This window comes from Lissotriton helveticus, chromosome 11 (genome assembly GCF_964261635.1).
Source record: "Lissotriton helveticus chromosome 11, aLisHel1.1, whole genome shotgun sequence".
Lineage (NCBI taxonomy): Eukaryota > Metazoa > Chordata > Amphibia > Caudata > Salamandridae > Lissotriton > Lissotriton helveticus.
Genome location: NC_136072.1, coordinates 455003085 through 455028591, shown reverse-complemented (window position 1 = coordinate 455028591; position 25507 = coordinate 455003085). Strand labels below are relative to the sequence as shown.

Below are 25507 nucleotides of genomic sequence, written 5' to 3'. Positions count from 1 at the left end.
TATCGTCGTTGGCCCTGGTTGAGATCCCGCCAGAGTGCGCTGCCTCCTGGGGACTGATGTCCCAGCAGTCTCGAGCTCCGCGGTCTTGGGCGAAATACAAACTTTGAGGGCAGCAGCCAGCAAACGGGTCCCGGGCAGCACAGGAAAAGCAAGGCAAGTTGCAATGGCCAGTAGATCAGATGCAAAAACAACAATTGATGGACAGAATGCAGAACAATGTCATACATTCACCCCAGTACAGAGATCTGGGCCTAAATCCATCGTTTTTTTGCACTCCACACCACCCCAGGTCAGACATGGCCATATGCAAATCAGCCTTGACCCTGTGCCTCATGGGAACAGTCCAGCCCGAACTGCCAAGCCATGTCTTTCCTGAGTGAACTAAAGAATGGTGATGGATTAAACCCAGATCAGTTGACTGGGGATGAGTGTTTGATTTGTTCAAGCGCTCCGTCCATCATCCCCTTTTGTATCGCTTTGTTCGCCCTAAGTGTGGCAGGGTATACTCAGACATGAGTCCCTTGTTCACTTGGCCACTGGATTCAAGATAGCCTGGCTGATGAGGATTATGAATCCGAAACCGGTCCCAGGATGCTTGTTTCCGGTCCAGGGAAGACATGGCTTGGCAGTTTGGGCTGGACCGTTCCCATAAGGCACAGGGTCAGACTGATTTGCATATAGCCATGTCTGAACTGGGGTGGCTGAGTGAACTAAAGAATGGTGATGGATTAAACCCAGATCAGTTGACTGGGGGTGAGTGTTTGATTTGTTCAAGCGCTCCGTCCATCATCCCCTTTTGTATCGCTCAGTAGATCAGAAGGAACAAACTTCAAGTTTAATTTTCACAAATCTCCTGATGCCCAGACACCACTTTATGACAGTATCCATTTATGACAAACAGAAATTCTGCCCAAAGCAGAAGCTCATAAAATAATGTATGGATGCTGTTAAGAAAGAAGAAAAAGAGCAAAGAAGGTGTTAAGAAGAAACTAATCGAGAATAAGGGAGCTCTTGTAGGTTACCAGTTGTCAAACACTTCTGGTGTCAACTGCTATGCAGTGTTGTTCTCAATGTACTGTTTCATTTACCAAATGCAATAAATGCAATTGAACAGGAACCACATAAGAGATTATATTCTGCACTGTGTGCTTTGATGCAATGTTTACATACTGATAAGAATGTGATATATTGTGCTTCAGGCATTCCAGATCTAGTAGATATATGCAGTGGATCAGTCATATTTACTCAGAATACTCAACAAGATGCACAAAAATTTATAATGGTCAGCCTTGGAGTTTTAGAAGAAGAAGTAATGAAAATTGATGACTTTTTTTGGATTCAGCACACATGGAACCATGACTGTGAAGATTTTTGTACACATTACCGAATTGCAAAACATTATCGTTTAGCAGATTATTCAAAATGGCTAACCAAAATAAGACCTGCCCAAACTTTAGATCAGATGTTGTGTTTTATATCTACATTGCATATATGAAGAAGTGGAAAATACCTTTTATTAATGCTACAGTGATGCAGAGCAGATGGATCTAAATTGGAAACAGAAATTACAAACTTCAAAGCAGGAAAATATCAATTCCTAGAAGAACTTAAACTATTTTGGCTATCATCTTTCACGAAGGAACAGAAACTCTACTGTCTATTTAAAGACGAAACTGGATAAACAGAATGCAATGATTGGTGCCGATTGAGCGGAGGGCGCTGTGAGTAGTCCTCGGTGCTCCCGACCTCACTTCCGGCCTCCCACTTCCGCTTGAGTGTGTGGTGGTGCGGGAGCTGTCTAGTGCTCCCAGCACACACTCTATGTAACACATGGGCAAATGGGTGCGCAGTGGAAGAGCGCCGCTGGCACGCCAAAGGCAAGCCCGTCTGCGCCCGTCTGCGTCCGAACGGTGCCAGGACCCCTGGATCTTTCATTAAGCAGTCAGTGGTTTACACTTTTGTGGAATTACAGGATCTGAGAGGGGTTACAGCCCCCACGTGCCCGCAGGGTGGTGTGGGCACTGTGATTTCCATTTTCCCGCCGGTAGGGACGACAGACAAAGTGGGAAAGGTATGCGCAATACCTCGGACCCTCTGCTCTGCCTCTCCCTCAATTGCAGGTCCCTTAGCAAACACAGTCTTGAAATATATGATCTACTTATGGACCAGAAACCAGTGGGGTTGTTCCTGGTGGAAACCTGGTTAAATGAACAATCTGCATCGGATGTCTTGGTTGCTCTACCTGAGGGGTATACCATTCTCAGGGTTGACAGACTGGGGCAGAGGGGGGAGGTCTCGCCGTGATATTCAGGAAGGAATTACAGTTAAAGCTGGCTAGAGTTACGCCACCTAGGTGTGAAGCAGCTTTTTTTAGTCTTGTTACGAACAGCGTCAGTTCTATCGCAGTCCTGCTTCTGTATAGACCCCCTGGCCCGGCAAGAGCCCTTCTCAATGATCTAGCCGAGAAATTGCCCCCTATGTCATTTGCTACCCTAATTTGATCTTGTTGGGGGATCTGAATCTTCATTTGGAGGATTTAGATAATAGATTCGCGGGAAATGCTTCAAGGGCTTCAGGCTATGGGGTTAACTCATTTGGTCAACTCCCCGATTCATAACAAAGGTCATACGTTGGACAATATTTTTACCAACAGTACTGTGGTAGAAGCTCTGCCTCCGGTGCCCATAGTATGGTCTGTATTTTATAAGAAAAATGGTTGACCCTGTGTCCCTCAGAACCTGGGTAAGCATTTAGGTATAACAAGAATGTTTGTGTCGGGTAGAGCAAGCATGAGTAAAACGAGACTGTTAATGCTGTTTTGAAATTAGGTCCTCTGACACACAACCATACTCAATGAATAAGGCATGGAGAAAACAAATTGCTCGGAAAAAAGGATTTATCTCGAAATTACCTAATTCAATGATAAATACAATTAGATAATGTGGACTGTCAAGGATAATATACAACACAGGCTAGTGACAGATGTGCAAGGAACACAGGTGGTGAACAATATATACAGTGCCAACATATACATATGTACAAGTAAGGATAAGACCAGATGGTTTTTAAAAAAAACAAGATTTCTATCTATTCAAGTATAGAATCCTGTTGATGCTGGACCTAAGGTAAAGCGTCAACGTTTTGACCCAGTGATGCCCCAGTTGGTGGTCATGGCGGGTCTTTCTCAAGACAGGTAAGAAAGGGGTTGACAGTCCTACTTGAGGCTGTGTATTTGGCCTGGAAAAGTTGATAAGGAGGCGCAATGGCCTGGTATCTTTTAGTTCAATGACTGGAGGAAGAAGGGCTGGTGTCCCATCTTGGTCCTGCTCGTAGTCAGCATTAACAGCCTCTTTTTACTCATGCTTGCCCTACCCGACAGAACCATTGTTGTTATATCTATAGTATGGTCTGACCTCTGTGTTCTCTATTTTACCATCACGCACTCTTCTAAGACCCCCTGCAATTTAGGAAAGCGCGTGGCGCCCCCATTGGTTCGGAAATGGGATGCATTAAGCGCCGTGGCTTTTGGGGATAAGTTGGCATCTAGTATCCCAGTTTTGGGGACCGAAGTAGATACAGCTGAGAGCTAGTCTCTCTGTGGATCAAGAAGGAAGTTGATGCTATTGCTCCCTTGAAACCAGGTAAAAGCACCCAGAGAACCCCCTCCGCTAAATGGTTCTCGATGGAACTGGCCGTCTTAAAAACAGACTGTAAGCTCCTTGAACGCCGCTGGAGGGAGAATTACCTTAATGAGAATAGGGTGCTTTACCTGGCAGCCCTAAAGATGTACCATCAACGCATTAGGAGAGTACATAGGGAGTTTTACAGTGAATATATTGAAGCTGCCAAAAACTCCACTAAGAACATTTTCAATGGGGTAAGAGAACTGTCCTCTTTAGATCGCACAACAGCTACAGTGCCCACCTCCATTGACTACTGCAATCAAGTTGCAGACTTCTTTGTGAGCAAGATCGATATCATATATGCCGCCTTCCCGGAAAGTAGCAGGAATTGTATACCTGCTCCTGCAACTGAGGGGTTAGGTAGTAAAAATTGCTTTACTTTCTGCCTACCTGGAGTAAGTGAGGTTCTTAACCTTATGGAGGCAGTTAAATCTGGGTCGCCCTGTGACCCAATCCCTCCAAAATATGTGAGGCTAGGGAAAGAAGTAATTGCTCCAGTCCTCACTTCGCTTCTGAACACTTCTTGTAGATCTGGTGAGGTCCCTAGTAATTGGAAGCATGCTATGGTGGTACCATTGTTAAAAAAAACTTCACTTGACACTGCTTTCCCAGAAAACCTTAGACCTATATCTCTTCTACCCTATCTGGCTAAGGTTGCGGAGAAAAATCTGAACCACCAATTATCCCTATTTTTGGAAGAGAGACAAGTACGGCAGGAAACTCAATCTGGGTTTAGACCCAAACATAGTACCGAGTCGGCTCTTCTGTTTGCCTCAGAGGCTCTAAAAATGGCGGCCGATGAGGGTAGAACTACCGCACTCGTCCTCCTTGACCTCAGTGCGGCATTTGACACGGTCTCCCACGCCCTTCTCTTAGAACGGCTGCGGGAGGCCGGGGTCGGCGGAGAGATATGGAGGTGGATTAAAAACTACCTGGAGAATAGGTCTTTCCAGGTACACCAGCATCCTTTTGAATCCAGAGTCTGTCCATTGTTGCAAGGGGTTCCGCAGGGTTCGGCTCTTAGCCCTACCCTATTTAATATTTACATGTGCCTCTTGGCAAATATTGTGCTGAGACATGGGGTAAAATTGGTATCATATGCTGATGATACCCAGTTGATTGTCACCCTGGAGCAAGAGGGGGCAGGAACAGCTGCCAAGTTTAAGGCCTGTATAGGGGAGCTCGCCAACTGGATGAAGCTCAGCTGCTTGCAGCTGAATGCGGGGAAGACGGAGGTGATGGTGGTGGGTAAGCAACCCTCCCTCTGGTCACACTTGTGGTGGCCGGAGGAGATGGGCCCACCCCGACCCCTAAGGCCAATGCTAAGAACCTAGTAATGTGGTTCAATGACTCCCTTTCATTCTCTGAACAAATACTTTCTGTGGCTGGCATCTGTTTTGGTACTCTGAGAATGTTGCGAAAAATTCTGGACCTTCTTTATTTTTTTTTATTTATATAGAAGAGATGGTTGGCAGCATCTACTGGAGTAATGTAATATCATAATTAAATATTTGTATGCTGGTCTAGTAACATCGTAGATATTGAGGCACACACTGATATAGCCATTTACACACCCACCCACAAACTAGTTAATATAGTTACACCCACTTACTCATCTATACATTTACTAACACACAAACTAAACAAACCCATACAACTAGTTACAGACACACTCACTCATCCATAGAGGTACTGACACAGTCACTTACTCAAAGATAGAGCCACTGACACAGCCACTCAATCAACCACATACCCACTGACATACCAACTCAGTAAACCATACAGCCAGTAACACATTTGCTAACTCACTGATACAGCCATTAACACATCCATAAACGTACCCATGCAGCCACGCACACATCCAGTTATTCAACAACTCACCTACACATGCACTCATGTACCTATACAGTCTCACGCACACACACACACACACACACACACACACACACACACACACACACTTACTCACTCACTATAGCCTTATAGCCCATCGTAGTGGGCTATACTGGCCATTAAAGGCCCACTCCAATGTTAAACAAGGGAGTGGTTCTTTAATGGGTGATATAGCCCACTACTGAGGGCTATAAGGCTATTAGAACATTTCACCCCTAAGAGGATTGAATGTTCTAATTACTAAAAGAAAGGCCTCACAGAGTCTGAGAGGGTTGAAATTCCCTTGTGCTCCATGAGGATGTTCTTCACAGCAAGAGGTGTGAATGTAGAACATTGGAATATTCATTCTTCTTTACCAGCCATACAAGCCCACAGCACTCTACACACAGACACTAACACACCCACTTACTTACCCATACAGCCACAAGTATACCCAATCACTTATCCATACAATGACTAACATACCCACTTCCTCATTGATACGGTCAACCCCACAAGTACTCACTCATCCGTATGAGCTACTTTCACACCAACTCACACACTCATACAGCCTGTCACAAACACAGTCACCCACAGATCCAGGCACACACACACACAGACCTATGCAGCTAAAACCACTCACTAACCCATACAGACACTCACACACATATACCACTGATGCAGTTACTCACTTATCCATACAGCTAGTCAAACACTCAATTATTCACTCATATACCTAGTGACACACTAACTCCTTTACCCATGGAGCCACTCACACACCCACTCACTCATGAATACACCACTCACACACCCTTTCATTTAACCATACAGTCTCTTATGCACCCACTCAGTCACCCATTAAGCCACTCATGAATCCCTTTACTCACCCATACAGGCACTAATGCACCAACTCACTGATTCATGCAGTCAATTATGTACCCACTCACTCACCCATAGGGCTGCTCACACACCAATTGACTCAGCCATAAAACCCCTCACATAAGCACTCACATTCCCATATAGCCACTAATGCATCTGCTCACCCATATAGCCATTAACACACCTACTCAGTCACCCATACAATCACTTATGCACCTTATAACTCACTCATACAACACATACCCACTCACTCACTCACTCAAATATCACTGATACATGTACATACTCACTCATACAGCCACTAGCACACCCACTAAGTCACCCATACAGCTGCTCAGAGACACAGTCACTCACCAATACAGGCATTTCTACATGTACTCACTTACCCATAGAGGTATTCACACAGGCACCCACTCACCCATACAGGCACTCACACGCACACTCACAAACCCATACAGCCATTAATGCACCCACTCACTCATTCATACAGCTACTCACAAGGGTACTCACTCACCCATACACTTACCCACACACCCACTCAGTCACTCACAAACACAGTCACTCACTGATACGGGTACTCACATATAATAATAAACCTGTGCAGCCACCGACACAACCACTCACTCACTCATACAGACACTAACACACATATTCACTCATCTATACCCTCACTGACACAATATCTGTAACAATGTGACTACGTCTTGTTTTGTCTAACATACATGTAACATATGTTTTTTCTTTCTTAATCCTGAATAGGTGGTTCTAACAAACCATTTTGCTTTCACTTATTTCTTTTTTGTACTTTCTAACAATTTAGTTTTTTGTGTTTTTTCAATTTAAAAAAAGCAGTAAAACCTACTGCAAATAAAAAAAACGTTTTGCAAAAAAAGTAACACAAAAAAACTAACACTTGTGTATGTTACAAATGGCGATCAGAGCAGGTATTGATTGTTCCCCCATGCTCAAAATCTTCTTACATTTGAGCAAAATTGCCTGAACTTTGTAAACTCTTGGGCAGTCACAGGAACACCTTATGGCATTTGAGGACCTGATGAAGCACCTGGCTGTTCTTCATCTCCAGCAGATCCTCCTTGCTGGCTCTTCTCCCATTCATTCTGGGATCATTCAAAATGTTTATGGTGGATTGTTTTCAGGTGCTTAAGCAAGCTGTAAGTACCACACTAGTACTACTTGTCTGTGCTCCTCAATAGTATATTGTGGCAGATGTGACATGCCATCTTTTACGCCAGAACTTTTTTTTTGCAAAATGGGATTAAAAAAAAACTGCCAGGCAAAACTCTCTCTTTTTGTCCTTAAATCCTCCTCCGATCCAGAGTTAGACTGATCTTCACCATGAGTCTCAGGAGCAGAACCAAAAACCCTAAATTAAAAACAAAATAGTGAAGGAAGATGGAGAAGTGTGAAGATTCACACCCACTCCTTAAGAATACAGAAAACGGAAGGGGCCTTCCTCTATTAATCATTAAAAGATGTTTACAGCAATCAAATCAATTTTTCGTGTCTCACATGGGATCCACGATAACGTCACAATTACACTGCGACATCATAGTGAGTGTGGAAAATGTATTTAAACAAGCTTCAAATAGTTTTTTCCTATAATAATAAGATTTTCATCACTTTATTACTTAATCACTCACCTTAAGCAATATGTTTAAAGTGTCTAAGTCTCTTTCTAACTATTGCCAAAAAACACACATTATTGTGATCTCTAAAGTTCTTGGAAATATACGACCCCCTGTTCATAATAGATTTCCGACTCCTCAACAAAAGAAATCTTAGTAATATAAGCCAAAAGGTTAAGAGGAATACCATTCTTTATTGCCCACTCTAATAATTTCATTGGGTACAAGGGGTGACAGTGGTCTCTGAAATATAAGACTGGTAATAATGCTGGCTCTACTATAAAACTATGAACTGTTCTTCCATCACATTATAAAAATGAAATGCACACAAGATCACTGCTGACATTTCTTCATGGTCTATTACAAATCTGTAAAGTAGTATATACGCTAGATATTTATCCATCAAGATACGCAGTTAAAATTGCGTTCTGGCCCTCATGCTCATTTCAGAAAATTTTAATCTCAACAGGAAGCACTGACAGACAAACATATCAAGTGACCCAGATTAAGCTAAACATCTGTAAAGAACAAATGATCTTAACATCTTGGGGTTGGCAAATACAAAGGAAGTGTCTTTTCTCAGCAATTCTAGCTTGAAAAACAAACTGAAAACATTGACACTGTGTTCATCTATCAAACCACAATCTCTCTGTAGTGAGTGTCACAAGTGGGTTCTTTCCTCACATGTGCTTGTGAGAACAGACTTCAATGTTGTTCCTTTACATTACTACGAGTATGCAAATTTGCAAAATAACTTAAAACTCTGCACATTTGCGTGTCCACCATTCATGTTAACAGTAGGCAAAGGTCTTGCCTCCTTTTCTCATGTCGATGGAATGTTTAAAAAAGGACTCTTGGGAATGTTTCCCAACAATTTTGGTGACAAGTTCTTGATGCACAGGAAAATAAAGACAGCTCAGTCAAAGAAAGAAACACTTGGTTCATATAGTTAAGAGAAAGTATCCTTGTTTGGTAGAGATTCACCCTTTTGTAGTCTTGTTGTCTTACTAATACAAGTATAGTTTGATGCCAAAGATTTCTGTGACAAGACACCAGAAAGAAAATCACTTTGTCAGTGTTAAACGCACACAAGGGCACTGAAGATATTAACTCGTGGTCCTTCACACAGTTGTAGTGTAGAATGTGGACTAGACATTTACAAAACATGATAGCAATGACTAATTAACCATTATATATTCACTGAAAAAACAACATGTTACAGGGACTTTACAATTAGGAAATGGAATATAAAAACCTTTAGAAATTCACAGAAAAAACAAAGGCTACATGAAGGTTATTATTAGGAAGTAGACTTTAATAATTCTTAGAAAATGTCCTTAAAAAAAACCAAGAGTTGCAGGAATGTTATAGTTGGGCTCAAATGTCACTCATACAAAACCATAGAAATTCAGCAGTCATAGTTACCGGAGCTACCTATAACTTACGCCCCCACAGTGCAGTACTGATGACCTCACATATTACATGACTCATGACATGCCCAATGACATCACTGATGACATCATTCACAGAACCACTCACATCCCATACAACCTCTCATATACCCACTAACACAATCACAAAACCACTCACATACCCTTTCATAGATCAATATAAGTACTCACACAACCACCCACTCATCCATAGAGCCATTCATGCACCCACTCACTCTCCCTCTCAGCTACTCATAGAACCAGTTACTCACCCATACAACCACTCACACAGCCACGTATTCACCTATACAGCCACTCACGCACCCACTCACTCACCCATCCAGCTTCTCAACACAGCTGCTCACTCACCTATACAGACACTGACACACCCACTCACTCGCCAAAATAGCCATTCACTCACCCACACAAATACTCACATATCCATTTATACATCCACACGCACACACTCACACATACACACACATACAGTCACACAGATATCCACTCACATATGGATACACACAGCCATTCATATATTATAGTAGTATCACTCAGTAGTACACCCAGAATACTAATTTAACCTTTTAAGTAGCTTAGTATGTATGTTTACTGGGTGATGTCATCAGTGTGGTCATTTGAACTGTCATCAGTGATGCCACTGACTTTGAGTGATGTAATATGTGAGGTCATAAGCAGTGTGGGGCGTAAGTTATAGGTAGTTCAGGTAACTATAACTGACGAATATCCATGGTTTTGCACAACGTAAAAGTGAGTCTAACTAGAACATCCCTGTAGCCTTTATATATATATATATATATATATATATATATATATATATATATATATATATATATATATATATCAATCATAACACAATCTCCCCAAGCAGGAAGAATGTGGTATTCCAGACTGCAGGAAGTTTGAAATGAACACTTTATTGACACTTCAGATGCACAGCAAGGCTTTATATATACATATAAAATGCCAAAACACAAATTATAAAAAGTGCATATTGATGATACTGTATACATATCTACATAATCAGAAGACTTTTATTCACAAATGAACATTATTATTATTATTTTAATATTTATGTTAACCCTTTAAGTGCTGCCGTCGGCCAACGGTCGTCACGGGCACTACCTCCCCAGTGCTGCGTGCGACCGTTGGACGTCCATTCAGCACTGGATAATGGACAGCGCAGCACTGGGGAGGTATATTTATGAAGCTCCTAAGGGGTTAATGATAATAAAAGCTCAAGAAATCCTTCAAAAGTTATGTCTTGATTTTTAACTGAAGAGAGGCCAAAAATTGCTTTGAGGAAACCTTATTCCCCTTCTTCAGGGTTTGGGTTTAAAGTAAGAATGCAGAGCATGGGCCGTATCATGAAGAGCTACAGTAACTCAGAGTAGAGGTGGACACTTTTTTGCATTTGAGGTGTCTAAAATTTATATATATAACTCAAAATTTGTCTGAATGAATGCATGAAAGTCAGAAACAGTGAGCATGGTTTGCCTTTTTCTGTGCTGAACCTACTCCAATATGTTGATAGATGTACTCTACATCTGATACACTTGGAGTAATCCTTTATGTAGGCAGGTATTTTAGTATACCAGCTATTCCTTTGAATGATCTATTACTGAGAAAGAATCTCCCCAAATAAAGTTCTTTTCAGCCCAGCACACAAAATCACTATACAGTGAAAGCATTCTCTTTATTAAACGTTTTGTTAAATTGGTTAATTCTAGGAATTGGTTTAACGTTGGTTTAAGTTTAATTCTTTTACAGAGAGTATGCAAGACTCCTCCACACATTTCATGAAATGCTGATCAGGCATTTTGCACTATTGTTTGTGTGAAATGCATCAATTTTGGATGCCAGGACTCATTTATGTTCTAAAAAAAACCTATACAAAATGGCATGTGATGCGGACAACAAACACCTGTGTTCTGTTCATTTGCAGTGTTTCATGATCCTGTGAAAGGATTTTTACCCCAAAGGAAATCTCAATTAGGTAACTGTGACCAGGCAGGTCTGCTACAAAGCTCACAAAAACATAACACGGACTGGTGGAATGCTTTACCCCAGTCACTCTCTCTCTTTGGTCCCCAACAGGAAGATTGGACTTGGGAAGCAGCCATACACCAGTAGAAGACAAGCATTTGCAATGCAATAGGTTTTGCAGTTGCGCAAGTCTGAGCTATTGGCATTGTAAATGGCTATGCCTTTCATTTTGATTTTGGTTTTTAACACATAAATAAAAGACATTGTCATTTACAAAGGCAATAGCTTTAACTCGCGTAAATGCAAGACCTATTGCAATGCAAATGGTTGTTTTGTTTACTATGTGTCTACACTGGTTGTAGTCGAAGCCCTTTCCCAATAATATACAGCCCCATCGGAAGTCATTCTACTTTAGATATATATTATCCAACTGGATTACCAATAAGGCATTTCAGAATGATGCATCCGACCATACAAACAGATGCAAAACTTTTTTAATTCTTATAAATCCAGAATATGTGCAACTTGAAGCACACTGAGAAATAAACAAAAATGTGGATGGGAATTGAAAGAAAACATTTTTAATACAAGCATTGGCATAGCCAATATGCATCGCATTTGGGACCTAATAAGTGTTTACCCATGCTACAGTTGGTGTTGTTGCACCAAGGATATTCTTCTGCATAACTAAATACTTATAGGGTCAAAAAAGCGAGACCTATTGGCTATGCCAATGCTTGTTCTTTTTTCAGCCACTATCGGTCTGAAATATCAAAGCGATAGCAAACCAATAGCAATCCAAAAATACTGCATCTACTCCTTGAAATGCCCTTGTTGCGAAATATATTGAAATGCCCTTGTTGCTAAATACATATATTTTCACTCAAAAACCCCTCGAAAGCCGTGAACAAGCCACAGTGGTTGAAATATGTTGGCTGGTGTTAGGTTACCAAGATGTGATCATGAATAAATGAGAAATTAAAAGCCTTGAGTGTTGCTGACCTTTTGGATCTATCTATATCTATTGATCTATATCTATCTATATATAAAGCCTAATCGTTAAATACGAGAAGGATGTTAAAAAAAATATCACTATCGAATGTTAATGATTTATTTAAATAAGGCGCCCTGGACTGCAATGGACAGGTCCCCTTGATGTTGAAGCCCAGTCCAAATTGATTGTGTTTTTGATATATTATTGTTGTATCGTGAGATTTCTTTATGTCTCTCTGTATTGGATTATATTAGCACTAGTGTCTCTTATGTCTATCCTTCACCCATCTTTATTATAGAATGTGAATTTTCGTTATTTAAATATGCATATGGGCACTGCAATCCTGTATGGTGATTGTTGTGTTATGTAAATGAATTCTGGCAAACCAGGGACTTTGGTAATACCGAGGGTGGTGAAATGAGAGATGTACGCCAATGCGCAGCAGTATTTCCTCAGTTGTCATTGCCAGCGTTTACGTATTTATTTACAATGGGAAAAAGGGCTTGTTCACCTGGACTACGGCTGTTTACAGCCGAAATGCATTAGAGCAGCTGAGTTCTGTGAATTAAATCAAGACTTACTTCTACACGCCTCACGACAGGCTGGGAGTCACACCAGCCATGGAGTGCCCTTAAGTTTGGTGGATTCAACTACCTTGGTGACACGTTTGGCTTCGGAAACGAGGGTAGTCTCCGTCGCTGCCGGGATTTGGTTGGTATTGCAGAGTTCTGGTGATTAAGCCCCAGATGGTTAAGCCATCTGGTATCACCCATTCCGGGAGTCTCCTGGCTACTCAAGTGCATTGGATTTCTTGGCAACAATATCTAGACCGCAACCGGAGGAATCTGGTTACCGAGGCGGGCTGCAGAGCGTGTAATATTTGCTGAACAGAACAAGTCGGCCTGGATCGGAGAACAGCTTATGAGACGCGGGAGGGCACGAGCGTGACGCCGTGAGCGTGCACGTTGGCGTTCCCTGCGGCGCCTGCAAAGCGCGTCTTAGAAGCGCGTTCACAGACCGGTGTCTGCTCGTGCACCGGTCTGTACCACTTGGGCGGCTCAATACAACGACAATAAGGCTCGCTAGCGGCAGCGCTTCGCGCTGCAACGCCAGGTGAGCCCTAAAAAGGGGCCTGGTGCCTCTAACTGGGCCTTCTACTGCGACAAAGCCCCACCATCTCTGAACGAATGCGGGATGCCAATGGTTAAAAGAACGGAAGAACACTGCGAGGCGTGTGTCGTCACCAGCGCGAAGGAGGAGTATGGAGAAGCAGCGGCGGTAGCGAGTTCAAGGGAGAAGGGCCCCGAAGACAGCGAGGAGTACCGGAGAGACGGAGGGTCGTGTGCAGCGGATCCAGTGCCATGAGGCCAACGTATATGCTAATCTCCAAGCCACGTTCCAGGAGGAGCGTGGCTTCTACAGGTACGGGACCGACTCTCAGGCTGGGTTGGGAGGCGGGGACACCGGTAAACTCCAGTCAGAGCTTTACTTACTCATAACTTCACACACTTGCCCCCTCCCCTATTCCCCACACTTCTCCCCTCCTCACCGTCACCACTCGTAGTCACAGTTATTCACCCTTTGCTGTGCAATGCCTCACAAGTGTAAACGGTATTCCCTCACACCCAGCCCCGGTATTTGTTATTATGTGGAGGACAATCCAATTGACGGCATCTTTTCTCTTCTGCACTCTCATGTCATGCTATACCGGCATGACTGCTGAGGAGTGACGCGAAGAGAAGGCCCGGTTGCCAGAATATTTGTGAAGTCCTACCACCACCACGGACCCGGACAAGTTTGCAGCTGAAAGACTGACTAGCAGCCACAAACGTGTACTTAAGAAAATAAAACCTTACTTACCTCGACCTGGTCTACGCTCAGTTCCTTCCACCCCGCCACATTAACATGGCATAATAGCGTGAACTTGAGAATTTGGCACGTTATTGTCAGTGAAAGATCAAGTAGTAATGACTTTTGAAAGATTCATTAACAAAAGCAACCCAAATTCTCACAATACCTACCGGCAACTAAAAATTTTCTTTATGAAACCGATGAGGAGAGCAAAAACCGAAGAAGGACTGCAAACACACAGTAATATAATAGTACTGCAAAGCCCACTAGTTCACATTTATCAGTGGTTTTTCTTCAGTGGTAAAGAGGCCATATAGTGAAGGGAAAAGACCTATCCTCTATACCTAGTCTGGTATAACTCACAATATCTAGCTATTAACATTCTAGAAAGTTCCTTTGATGAATTCTGCTCTTCATACATAGTGTGACGTCATTCAACGGATGGCTACTTTCAATGAAAACTACTGAAGAGAAGTCATTTGTTTGCCTTCCTCTATAGAGTTGAACTCCATAGTGCACATAAACCACCTAAGGCAGCATTGGTACACTAAGTTAGGGGAAGCTTTAAACACTCCAAACATGATTATTACTTTCATGTGAGTGGTTCAACTGTAGATATTAGCACCAGGAAGGGATGAAGTTTACTATCACATGGATCTATTGTCATCTATGTAAGCTACTGTACCTTCTGGCACATGCATGTGTTGAGTATCTACAGGAGCAACACTTCTTCACAAGTGCCATATCAGAACTTCTGGAAAGAAAGGTATTTGTAATTCCGAAACTCGAGATGTAAAATATCATAAGGCCAATATCTCAAGGATCAAAGTCTCGAGACAGTAAGTGCATATACAAATGCATAGATTTACCATTCTTAAATCCATTTCTGCGTACCTTTAAAACATATATTTATATATGTTGATTTGAGTAAAGTAAATCTGCACATACATATATATGCTTACAGTGATGAAAAATTGGTCCTCGATAGTTAGCTCAGAATATTTTGGACTCACAATATTTTCTAGTTGATAGTTTTTGTGGAATACCATAAAGATGCTCTGAAAGTATTGAAGATTTTATGCAGAAGTTCTTCTCCAGCTCTGTTGTTAGAACCATAGCGAAGTGTCTGCATATTCGGTTTTTGCTACTTCCACTTATGCTGTGCCCATCTTCCATGGGAAAACAGGTTGTATTTCTTGTTCCATTGAGTATAAACACCCTTCCACTTACAATAATTCCATATTCAGTCATAGGATTTAATTCTAGTAGTTAGATGCCATAGTGATGGTGCAAAGTTAGAGCAGTTATTGTGTATAATATGGGAATCACTATTGTATACTGCCTCGTTAGGCATTAATGAATTAGAATCGCATTATCATAGCAAAAATCAAATACAACTCTATTAAACTGCAGGACAATGATGAGAGACCATAGAAATCCAAATACTTATTTTCAAAGTATGAATTACAACTATGCCAAGGGATATTACAGGATGTCACTAAGGAACTGCAAACCATTCCAAACTGGGTATGAGTAATCACCTGTCTCGGGTCATAGGTAAGAAGTCATAAACAAGCAGCTTCTGATAGATAATTTTGTAAATTATATATGTGGCCATGATATTAGGAGGAGCTGAATCAGTGCTCTCAGTGGAACTACTGCCTTGTGAGGACTGAGTAGCACATCTTCGACATCCAAAGGTACTTAATACACTCACCTTCAGTATCTCCATGTCCGGTTGCTCAGTTCTTGATTGTAGTTCTGATATGATATTCTGGAGGTAGTGAGAATACTTTGATAGTGTTTTCCTTCTTTCTATAATCTTCTTCAGAACATCTACTCGTTCACACTGCAAGTCCCAGTAAAGACTATGCCTTTTCGTAAGAAGTAGTTGCTGCAGATATCTAAGCTCTTTCCTGATCATTTGTTTCTTACTCTGCAAATTGATATTCAATAAAGCATTTAAACCAGGTAAAAGTATGTGCATGCTGTAAATATTAAAGTTTATTTAAAAGTATCCAAATTATGAAAGGACATTCAAGGATTAAGACTTGGATATAAACTGAAAGATTATTTCGTGCATGCTTCCCACATAATTTCTGATAAAAGAAAGAAAAGTTGGAAAGGTGCCAGTAATCACATTAAGCTTCAATCAACATACCCTCACTCAAGTACTCCAACACACACCAACCTTTCGTACCTATATATCAGAATATCAATAGCAAAAAATACTGCCTGGCTGAAGTATTGTGTCCTAAATATCATTTACAAAAATATTGTTCAATTGATAGAAGATTTGCTAATATTAGTTCAAATGAAGCTATATTTTTATAGAAGATACCAAGGACTCATTATGTCTGTAAGACACTATGTTAAGTATGACATTTTGGAAGCATACCCTTTCATTCTTAATGGGTTTGTACTGCATTTATACAAATTAACGAAAACAATAGTGAGAATTCGGACAAAACATTGGCAACCTCTTTCGTTTCTATATTAATTAAGAAGTAATTTGTAGTTTGTTTTCAGATCACTTAACAACATTTTCAATATACATACACATTTTTGAAAGCATAATAACAATTACATTTGAAAGAGAACTGTATTTTAACCAGGTGTCTGGGAAGAAAATATATCTCAACCATCCCAAAAAATAAATATGACTAAATAGGTGACAAAGTTGGTGTTGATCTTCACCTATGCTTTTAGAAAAATGGTACAAAAATGTCCTTTCAAATAGGTTTCCATCCAAAAGTAGTCAAGCTTTTTCAAGTGGGGCTTCCAGTAAAGAAACATTTACAAGTTTAAGAGCAGAGGGGCACCATGTGTATCATAAAAGACTTGCATGTGATAGAGTGGAAATCCTACTTCATTGGTAGTGGTGCATCATAATCACATGTAGAGTGTACCCACATAAATGTTATATTTACGTGAAGTGTTAGAATTCTGAAATGTATTAATATGAATACGTGACGTATTTTAGGCCAGTGACAAGTAGCATGAAGAATTAACGTAGAAAATGAATGTAAGAAGCCGAGAGCATTAACAAGAGGAAGTAGTGCTGTGAAGCTGACAATTCATTCATGTATTAATGGTACTTATTAATTATGTCATTTCATATGTAAGTAAAATGCATCACTTGCAATTGCCTTAATGTTATGTGAAGTTGTAACACTTACATGATTTCTTTTTACGTTAGCTGAAATTCATAGGCGTGAAATGCAAGTCCCTGAAAAATCTCACTTTAGAATTAACCATTTGAATTTCTGTGTGTCGTAGAATCTGTTCTTTCTCCCCTTTTGTGTTGCAGGTGAAGAGGAGCTCTTTTAGGCAGAATAACGTCTTTGTTTTATTAGTTAGGCAAGCAGGGAAGAAGTTACAATTGTGTGACTTGAGTCGATAAAGGTAAGTCGTTATGCTTCAAACAGGCGAAGGCCAGGGAAACAAGGACAAATTGTTGCGAGAAAGGTACACCGTCGACATCGTGGAAAAACACATTCAGGACTGTATCCAGAGTGGATAGCATGACTCGAAATGCATCGTGGGAGTGCTACCTGTGGCTAACTGGTTGTTGGAACTAGGAATAGTGTGCCACTTCTTTCTTGCCTCTGGAGAGAGCACATCCTACGAGCTCTGTCTTTGCGATGGTAGATTTATGCTACTTGGCCCATTGATCGTGGAGAGGCTTCTTAGGAAGACTACACGCACTGACACCTTTGTCCTTTATCCTGAAATTACACATATAGGGATGTCACCTCTAGTGGTAGAATAGGGATAGAAATAATGCTTTTCACTCGTCAATAGTCGATGCAGGCAAATTTGGAAGCATGCTCCCTGATTTTCTGCATTTTACTTCTTGAACTAATTGTGTTGCTTATGCTGCTTAAATTGGATGCATAGACTTAGCTTTATGCTAATTCCTTTGTATGTCTATACCCTCATGTTGATGTGTCTCAATATTCAGTTTTTTCTGGCTTTGTAATAAACCAACTAACCTTAAGTAATTTTCTGTGGGTTACTATGTATCAAGGAGATTTATTGGCTAAATGATTGTCTTCCTAACGACTTCATGCTGCGATAAAGAACCATCGGAGTGTGACTCTAGAACAGGTCTAGAACTTATAGGCCTGGAACTTTCACATGAGAATCATGCAAACTTGATATCACACAAAGATTATGACTAGAATCCTCTATATATTGAAAGATATGTGTTTTTTACAGCTTTTTCCAAAATATCAGTATATCTCTTGTTACAAATCTAGAGGGCTACATCTTATTCAGAGTCTGCTTAAAGTGCTTACTTAAACATATGGAATCATAAAATGCATGTTGATTTATCTAATGTTTTATTTGTATTATTGGCATACCGCTTTCACCCAGCTTCTCGATAATAATGGAGAAGACATAATCTCATCCTCCTGCTACCCACATAAAGAGAAAGCCATCTCACCTACCTCCAACTCCTTGAGTATTGGTTCATTTTCCGACAGCATCTTCTTCAGCCTTTCCCCATGACTTTCAAGAACATCCTAGGAACAATAAACAATGTGTTTCTCATAACCAATGTGCTAAATGCCATTAATGCAAATGATGCAGAACTCAAACAGTACATGGCTGTGTTATATCACCTTGCTCCCAAACAGCACTTGCCATTAAGTTACACCACGCATAAATAGCTACGCATCCAGCAACAAAAATTGTGCCATTTTCAGTGAGTTATAAGATGCTTAAGCATCTTCTAGGCTGATAACATATCTGCCCAGGAAGAGAAGGCCAGAAGAAAATAACAAGAACATATCATATCAGGACAACTCAGACTCTGGCATGTGAGGTGCGATCAACCAGTAAACTTTATTCGGTTTCAGCATATAAAACCATAAAAGTTATCGATTAAAAAAAAAAATTCATAAAATAGTAACACATTTCGACAACATTAAACTAGATTCCAGAAGAGTCTATAATAATCCAACACCTGAGGTACAAAGTTAAATACATATTCCCTTGACCCTCGATTAAATGTTTAAACAGTTAAAAGGATAGGTCCCAAGGATATTTCTAATATATAAATATATCGTTAGAGTAAAAGTAAACCCTGACCATTACTGACATTTAATCAAGGCAAGCCCTGGCCTTCACCGCAAATTTCAGGAAGCTAAGAACAAAAATAATACATTCTTCATGTAGATAGATAAGAGCTGGATGAGCCTGCTTAAAATTCATTCCCGTATAAAATAGGGGCAATGAAAGTTTTCCTGGGGACTTCACAGAATTTGCAAAATAATATGAAGTGTAGCAGATCCTGTGAAGATTCACCGTCGCAGCCACAGGGTGCTAGCAACTGACTTCTTCTCCTCCCCCTTGGCATGGCCAGCAAAACATTTTTTTAAAACAGGTGAAACCTGGTCAATAAAAACCGTTCATAAATGCTGAAAGACCCCAGGAGATATGGCTCGGAGGATGGTGTTGTTTTCAACATTAAAGATTTACAGACACTAGGTTTCCTCAATTCCAGCTCATCCCTCTCTAGTTTCCATAGACTGCTAAAAGACTCTCTTATCAACCCCACATCCTTTTTGGTTACTGATTTGGGATTGGTGTACAGTTCAGCTCTTCCTAAGCTTTCAAATGTACTCTTAATATATCTGAGCCAAGGTATGTGGAGGGCAAGATCAAGGGTGATACACTCTTTCAATATCAGTTGACTCAATGATGATCCTTCACTCAGCCAAATTTTCTACCAGAAAGTTAGAGGGCGGAGAGCCAATATGTCACTTAGGTAAGGCACCCCCAATTCTTCATGTACCACTATATTAGAAGTACCGTGAGGACTGCCTAATAAGCGCTTCAGGAATGCATTCTCAGCTACTTGTAGGTCATCTTTGTGAGGTTAATCCAAGTTTCAGTCAATGCACTTTACAAAGGATAACAACATAATCTAACATTTTGATAGTGACCTTTGCCAAAGGCAGTGTTTCCTGTCAAAATATGATCAAGGTTGTATGAGGAAATTACAGCTGCATAAGTGCATACTGTTCAATGTAAATACTGCCTTGCTTTAAAGCCCTCGCTCATCAACTTCAATAAATGTAAGTTTTTTGATGCATGTAAATACCCAGTGGATCTTTTTTCATATGCACTTTTGATTACTATGTCTGGCATGTCTCGTGTGCTCCGAAATAATACACATTTCTGTTGTCTTTCCTCTTCATTTGTGATCAATAACAAAATAAAGGGTTTAGAGCATACAATATTACCTATACATTATTTAGCTTGTTTTTTTCCAGTGAATTCTTAAGCTTCATATCCTACTCGACTGACACAGTGGGTCAAAAACAGGTGAAAGGTGACAAGATAAAGAAAAGAGGGAACACAAAAGCAGTGAATGATTAACTATTGCATGCAGTAGATGTCATTGGTACTCAATATGAGTAGACTGGTAGAAGTTGGTGGCAATGTCAGGCATGGTTTTACTGGTTCTAGGGATATTAGTAAAACCCTGTATTAGTATTACCAAAGGCTGATCCCACTATGGCCCCTTATCAAGTGAGGAATAACCTGGACATCAATGCTACTACATCCATTTTTGAAAGCTAACTTATAATGCGATTGCCTTTACTGAGGACGGAATCCTCCAAGCATAACCTGGAAGGTTTCTCAAATTTGTAAAAGTAAATCATACAGTATTACTGCTCCTCAGAATTATGTAATCCCCAGTGGTGCCCTGTACTTTCTAGCTACATATTTTCACAACTTTTAGGTGTATGTTTTGAGCACAGCTCAAAATCAGGTTAACAATCATGTAAAAGAATACTTTGCTGGAAAGAAGGACCATAGAAGTAGTGCCTGCAGAAGAGAAACGCTTAGAAGTTTGATGCCTTTACATCCGAAGGTATTGTTCCTGGGCTAGGTCCTGTTGTCCTTGAACTTAGGAGATTGCTTAGTGTCCTTCAACCATCAGATTTTTTTTTAATCTTCCAATTCTGCCACCCCCAAGTTGAAAATTGAGGGTCACGGTAGGGTCGTAACAATGCACAAATTTTATAAAGATCACTGCTCATCCGAAGAGGATAGTGTATTTTCAGGTTATGATTCTGATTTATCTGACTCCAATATGGATCCTGGTCCTGTACATCTTGTATATTTTAGGCCTACTGGTGTCATGCACCTTGTTGGAGCTCAGGCCGGAGATGTATATAGAAGAGACCTCTAGTGTTCTCTAAGGAGGTGGTAGCTGCAACCCCAAAGAAGTATGGCATGGATGAGATATGAACCCTAATCTCTGAAGATATTCCTACTCTTATTCACAGAAATGATGCAGTTACATGTAATAACGCACACTACCACTGTGAATGCCACACTAGGCCTTCACAACAACACTCCTACTTCCTTTAACGCACATGGCAAAGGGATCTGCCAGGGATCCGCCAGGATGAAACAAGAATCCCACATTTTGCCCACTTTAAAACCTTATGTAGTTGTTCCTACCCACTTACAAAGTATGAATCCCAAAACAAGACTGCCAATCTCAAGTTAGTATTGTGCGACCATCCCGTCCTAACACAGATTCTTTTTTTTTAGACTGGACACTTCAACAACATTGAGGTCAAACCTATCATAATTTCACTGAAAACAGAGAAGGCCCCAGGCCTTGACCGATCCCAGTAGACCTCTTTTCCTCAGCACTAACCATCTGGGTTCCATACCTCAGCTACATTTTTAAGGCAATTCTGGCTGGTGCGTATATTCCCAAGTCATGGAAAGGGGCAGAGAATGGAAAGGGGCAGAGATTATTTCCATTAAAAAAGAAAGGATCAAAACTCGATCTGGCGAATTTCCAGCCAATTAGTCTTATTGACTCAAGTCAGAAAAGTTTCTGTAAAGTTATTTTGGACGGCTTGCTCGCCTGGATTGAAGAAAGCAAAATCCCCACTCAATTTCAGACTGGCTTCCGCCCCAGGACCAGTACTGTTGATCAGGTTTTTAGGTTCTAGCTCGTTAGGTGGAAAAAGGTGGTTTTGGCAGGTGGTAGTCTATATGCCACTTTTGTAGCTCCCAAAGCGGCATTTGACATGGTCCCGAGAGATAGACTGTGGAGAATCCTTATCGAAATCAAGCTTCCTCACCACATTCTTACCATCATCATACGCCTTCACTACAATAATTTTGCTCAGGTCCGATTGGGGCCCTAATGGAAAATCAATTGGTCCACTTTGGGATGATAAAGGAGTCTGGCAGAGCTGTGTACTTACCCCTACATTATTCTTGTTGTTTATCAACGGATGCATAGAATACTTGATGGCCTGCGGCAACTACTCCCCCGTTCTTTGGAAGACTAAGATTCCAGCCTTGTTGTTTGCAGAAGATTTGCTGTTGATATCAAAGACTCCCAAAGGCCTAGAGACCCTCCTGAGCAAGTTTAGTCTCTTTTGCTTAGGCCAAGGCTTATGATAAATGAAAGTAAAACCAAATTCATGGCCATCCATCTGCACAGCGGCTTTAAAGGAACTATATTGCTTGACAAGAAACGGATTAGAAAGAGTGCATGAATTTGATTACCTCGTTCTGTCTGTCTAGCACAAATTCATGGGTAAATCAAGTTACCATAAGCACCCTCTTTCTGAAACGCAGAGCAAATAATTCTTCTACTCATCCAGTCTATCTGATCCTTGAAGCATGGAGGGCCCAAGCAGTTGCTGCAAGTATCTACAGTGCAGAAATGCTGGGTCACGGTAAACTAGACGCATTGGAAGTGGCAGGGAACAACTCTGTGAGAATGGTACTTAAAATCCAACAAAGCACCTCTCTAGGCTTTAAACATGACTTAGAAATCTGACCCATTGCCCAACTAATTCGACTTTTGTACTGTTCCAGATGTTAATTGTGTTGGGAAGAGATAGATAAGAAACTTGGGGAATTGCTGTTTTTTACTTGTGTGTACTTGTGTGTACTTTCACTGCTGCTAAATATCTAAGGAGACCCTGCTATTCATTTTTAAAACTCCCCCTCTGTTTCCTGCTACGGACGTGCTTTGCACTGATTGGGTGGCCTTGACCAATCAGACGCAAGCCCAGGAGGAGCCAGTTGAGTACCCAGCTATTTTATGCACACCACAGTGTGGACGCGCTCCTGTTCCAGATGTTATTTGTGTTGGGAGGAGATAGATTTGAAACTTGGGGAATTGACATTTTTTACATGTGTGTACTTTCACTGCTGCTAAATCTCCATGGAGATACTGATTTTAATGTTTAAATCTTTCCCTCTGCTTCCTGCTATGGACGTGCTTTGCACTGTTTGGGTGGCCTTGACCAGAGCTAAATTTGAGTAGGAGGTTTCCAGTGCTCAGCACTGGCACTTATTTGATTTCTGGTGCTCAGCACCGGCACTTAATTGTCAACAGCGCACTAAGGACAGTCTGCCACATGGTTGCGCTGCTCATCTTGTGAACAATTGTTGTGAAAAATCTTTAATCAGAGGCTCTAAAGAGGTAATGCGCTAATGGGTTAATATTGTGGGATTCTTCGTTGATAAGTAGGGAGGGGACGTGCCATTTAGTTAATGGGTGGTGAGGTTGTAAATTAAGAGGGGTCCGTTTTGAGTTCCTTTTGATCAGCACTATTTTATATTATTTATATTATTTTATTTATTTCCGCACTTTTGGTTTGGAGGGATTGAATATGTATAGGGAGTTTTCACATTGGTTTGAGCACATTCAAGGTGGTTTGAGCATACTAGTGTTGTTTAGAGTGCAAGCATGGAAGGGAGAAAGGCGGTATTAGGGTGTAGGGAGTGGGTGATGAAGTATTTTATTTTACATTTGTAAGTTTGCACTGAACATAAAGTTGAGCTGTTTTTCATCTGTTTCAGTGACGCCTGACAAAGAGCTGTCCGGCTCGAAAAGCACTGGGCAAGATTTCAATGAGCCTACTCTGTAATTTGGTGACCTCATGTGCTATTGTTGAAAGCCTGGATGGGCACAGCAAGCATTTGAAACTGATTAATAAAGTATTCAGGTACAACCATCCGGTCTCCGTGGTGATGAAATAAGTGAGAAGACTGACAAAGTGTTGAAAAAATGTTTTGGCATACAGTGTTAAATTTAGTTAACTTAGGAGGAACCGATTTACTGCAGGGGATATTCCCCATTCTGCAGTGCAACAGAAGGGTGCGCCAGTGATGTGCCCATCTTGTGAATCTTAACTTTTAGAAAGTTGCCATTTTCTTGTCCTAACCATGTGGTGCCTGCAGCCTATTACTAGGTCACATGATTAGTTATAGCTAGCAGTTAGTCTTTGAGTATTGCTCCCTGGCAGTGAGATAGAGGTAAGATAGGTGTTGGCAGGATGGGTCACTCTGAGTTAAGGAGGGGGAGGAACTGTTACCTACCACACCAGCACTTCACAAAGGCTCTGCCTGAGCACTCTCAAAATGGTTTAACACTGGTCTTTTGTGATCCCAGACAAGCTTGTGCCATGACAGAAAGGAAGGGGATGCCTTGCACCTCAGGGCGGTCAACACCTCTAGAGGCTTCCTCTACTTCAAAATGAGCAACAGGTTTAAATATTGGACCCTTAGACATAACTCTTCAGAACACCTCTGGATCTGTGGACTCTGCCAGGAAGAAGGACTACTGTGCGGCTGAAATGGCTGCTGCTCTGCTGGACTGCTGCCCTCCAGGGTTGTTATCCTGATGTGCTGACCTGCTGCTCTACTGCCCTCTTGCCTGGGTGAGAAGGACTGGAACTGCATCTCTAAACCAAGGACCCCAGAGTAATTCCAGTGGCTAGTTGGCCGTCTGATCAGAATCTTCAGGGACAGAACAGGTTTCTAACAACCTTGTACCAGCACATGGCCTCAGACACCTGTCCGTCCCAGAAGGTGCCACACCAATCCTGGACCCTTGGAAGTGAGCCTGTAGGTGTTCTGCCAGCCCATTGTTGGACTCAGCAAAAATGACGCATCTCATCCACAGTGCGGTGCATCTCCCACAGAACAGGCGCATTGCCTATGCTGTTTGAAGCATCGCCCTCTGAAACAATGCATTGGCTCTGCTGTGCAAACTTCCCCAATGTAAGAACTTTGCATCACCATTGCAGCCCTTCAGAACTGGTGCTGCACAGCTGCACAACGGACCTCCAGGCAAGGACAGTG

The 25507-nt window shown here is 41.3% G+C and overlaps 1 protein-coding gene across 1 annotated transcript in view; it reads right to left on the bottom strand.

Annotated features, from left to right (window-relative positions):
* Positions 1-25507, bottom strand: part of LOC144790818 (E3 ubiquitin-protein ligase TRIM17-like) — a 537715-nt gene that overhangs the window by 459626 nt on the left and 52582 nt on the right. The window contains exons 3-4 of the mRNA XM_078665494.1: positions 18814-18888; positions 16077-16295 (exon numbers count right to left, since the gene is read on the bottom strand). Coding sequence (XP_078521620.1) covers positions 16077-16295; positions 18814-18888 — 294 coding nt within the window. The remainder of the gene's footprint in view (positions 1-16076; positions 16296-18813; positions 18889-25507) is intronic.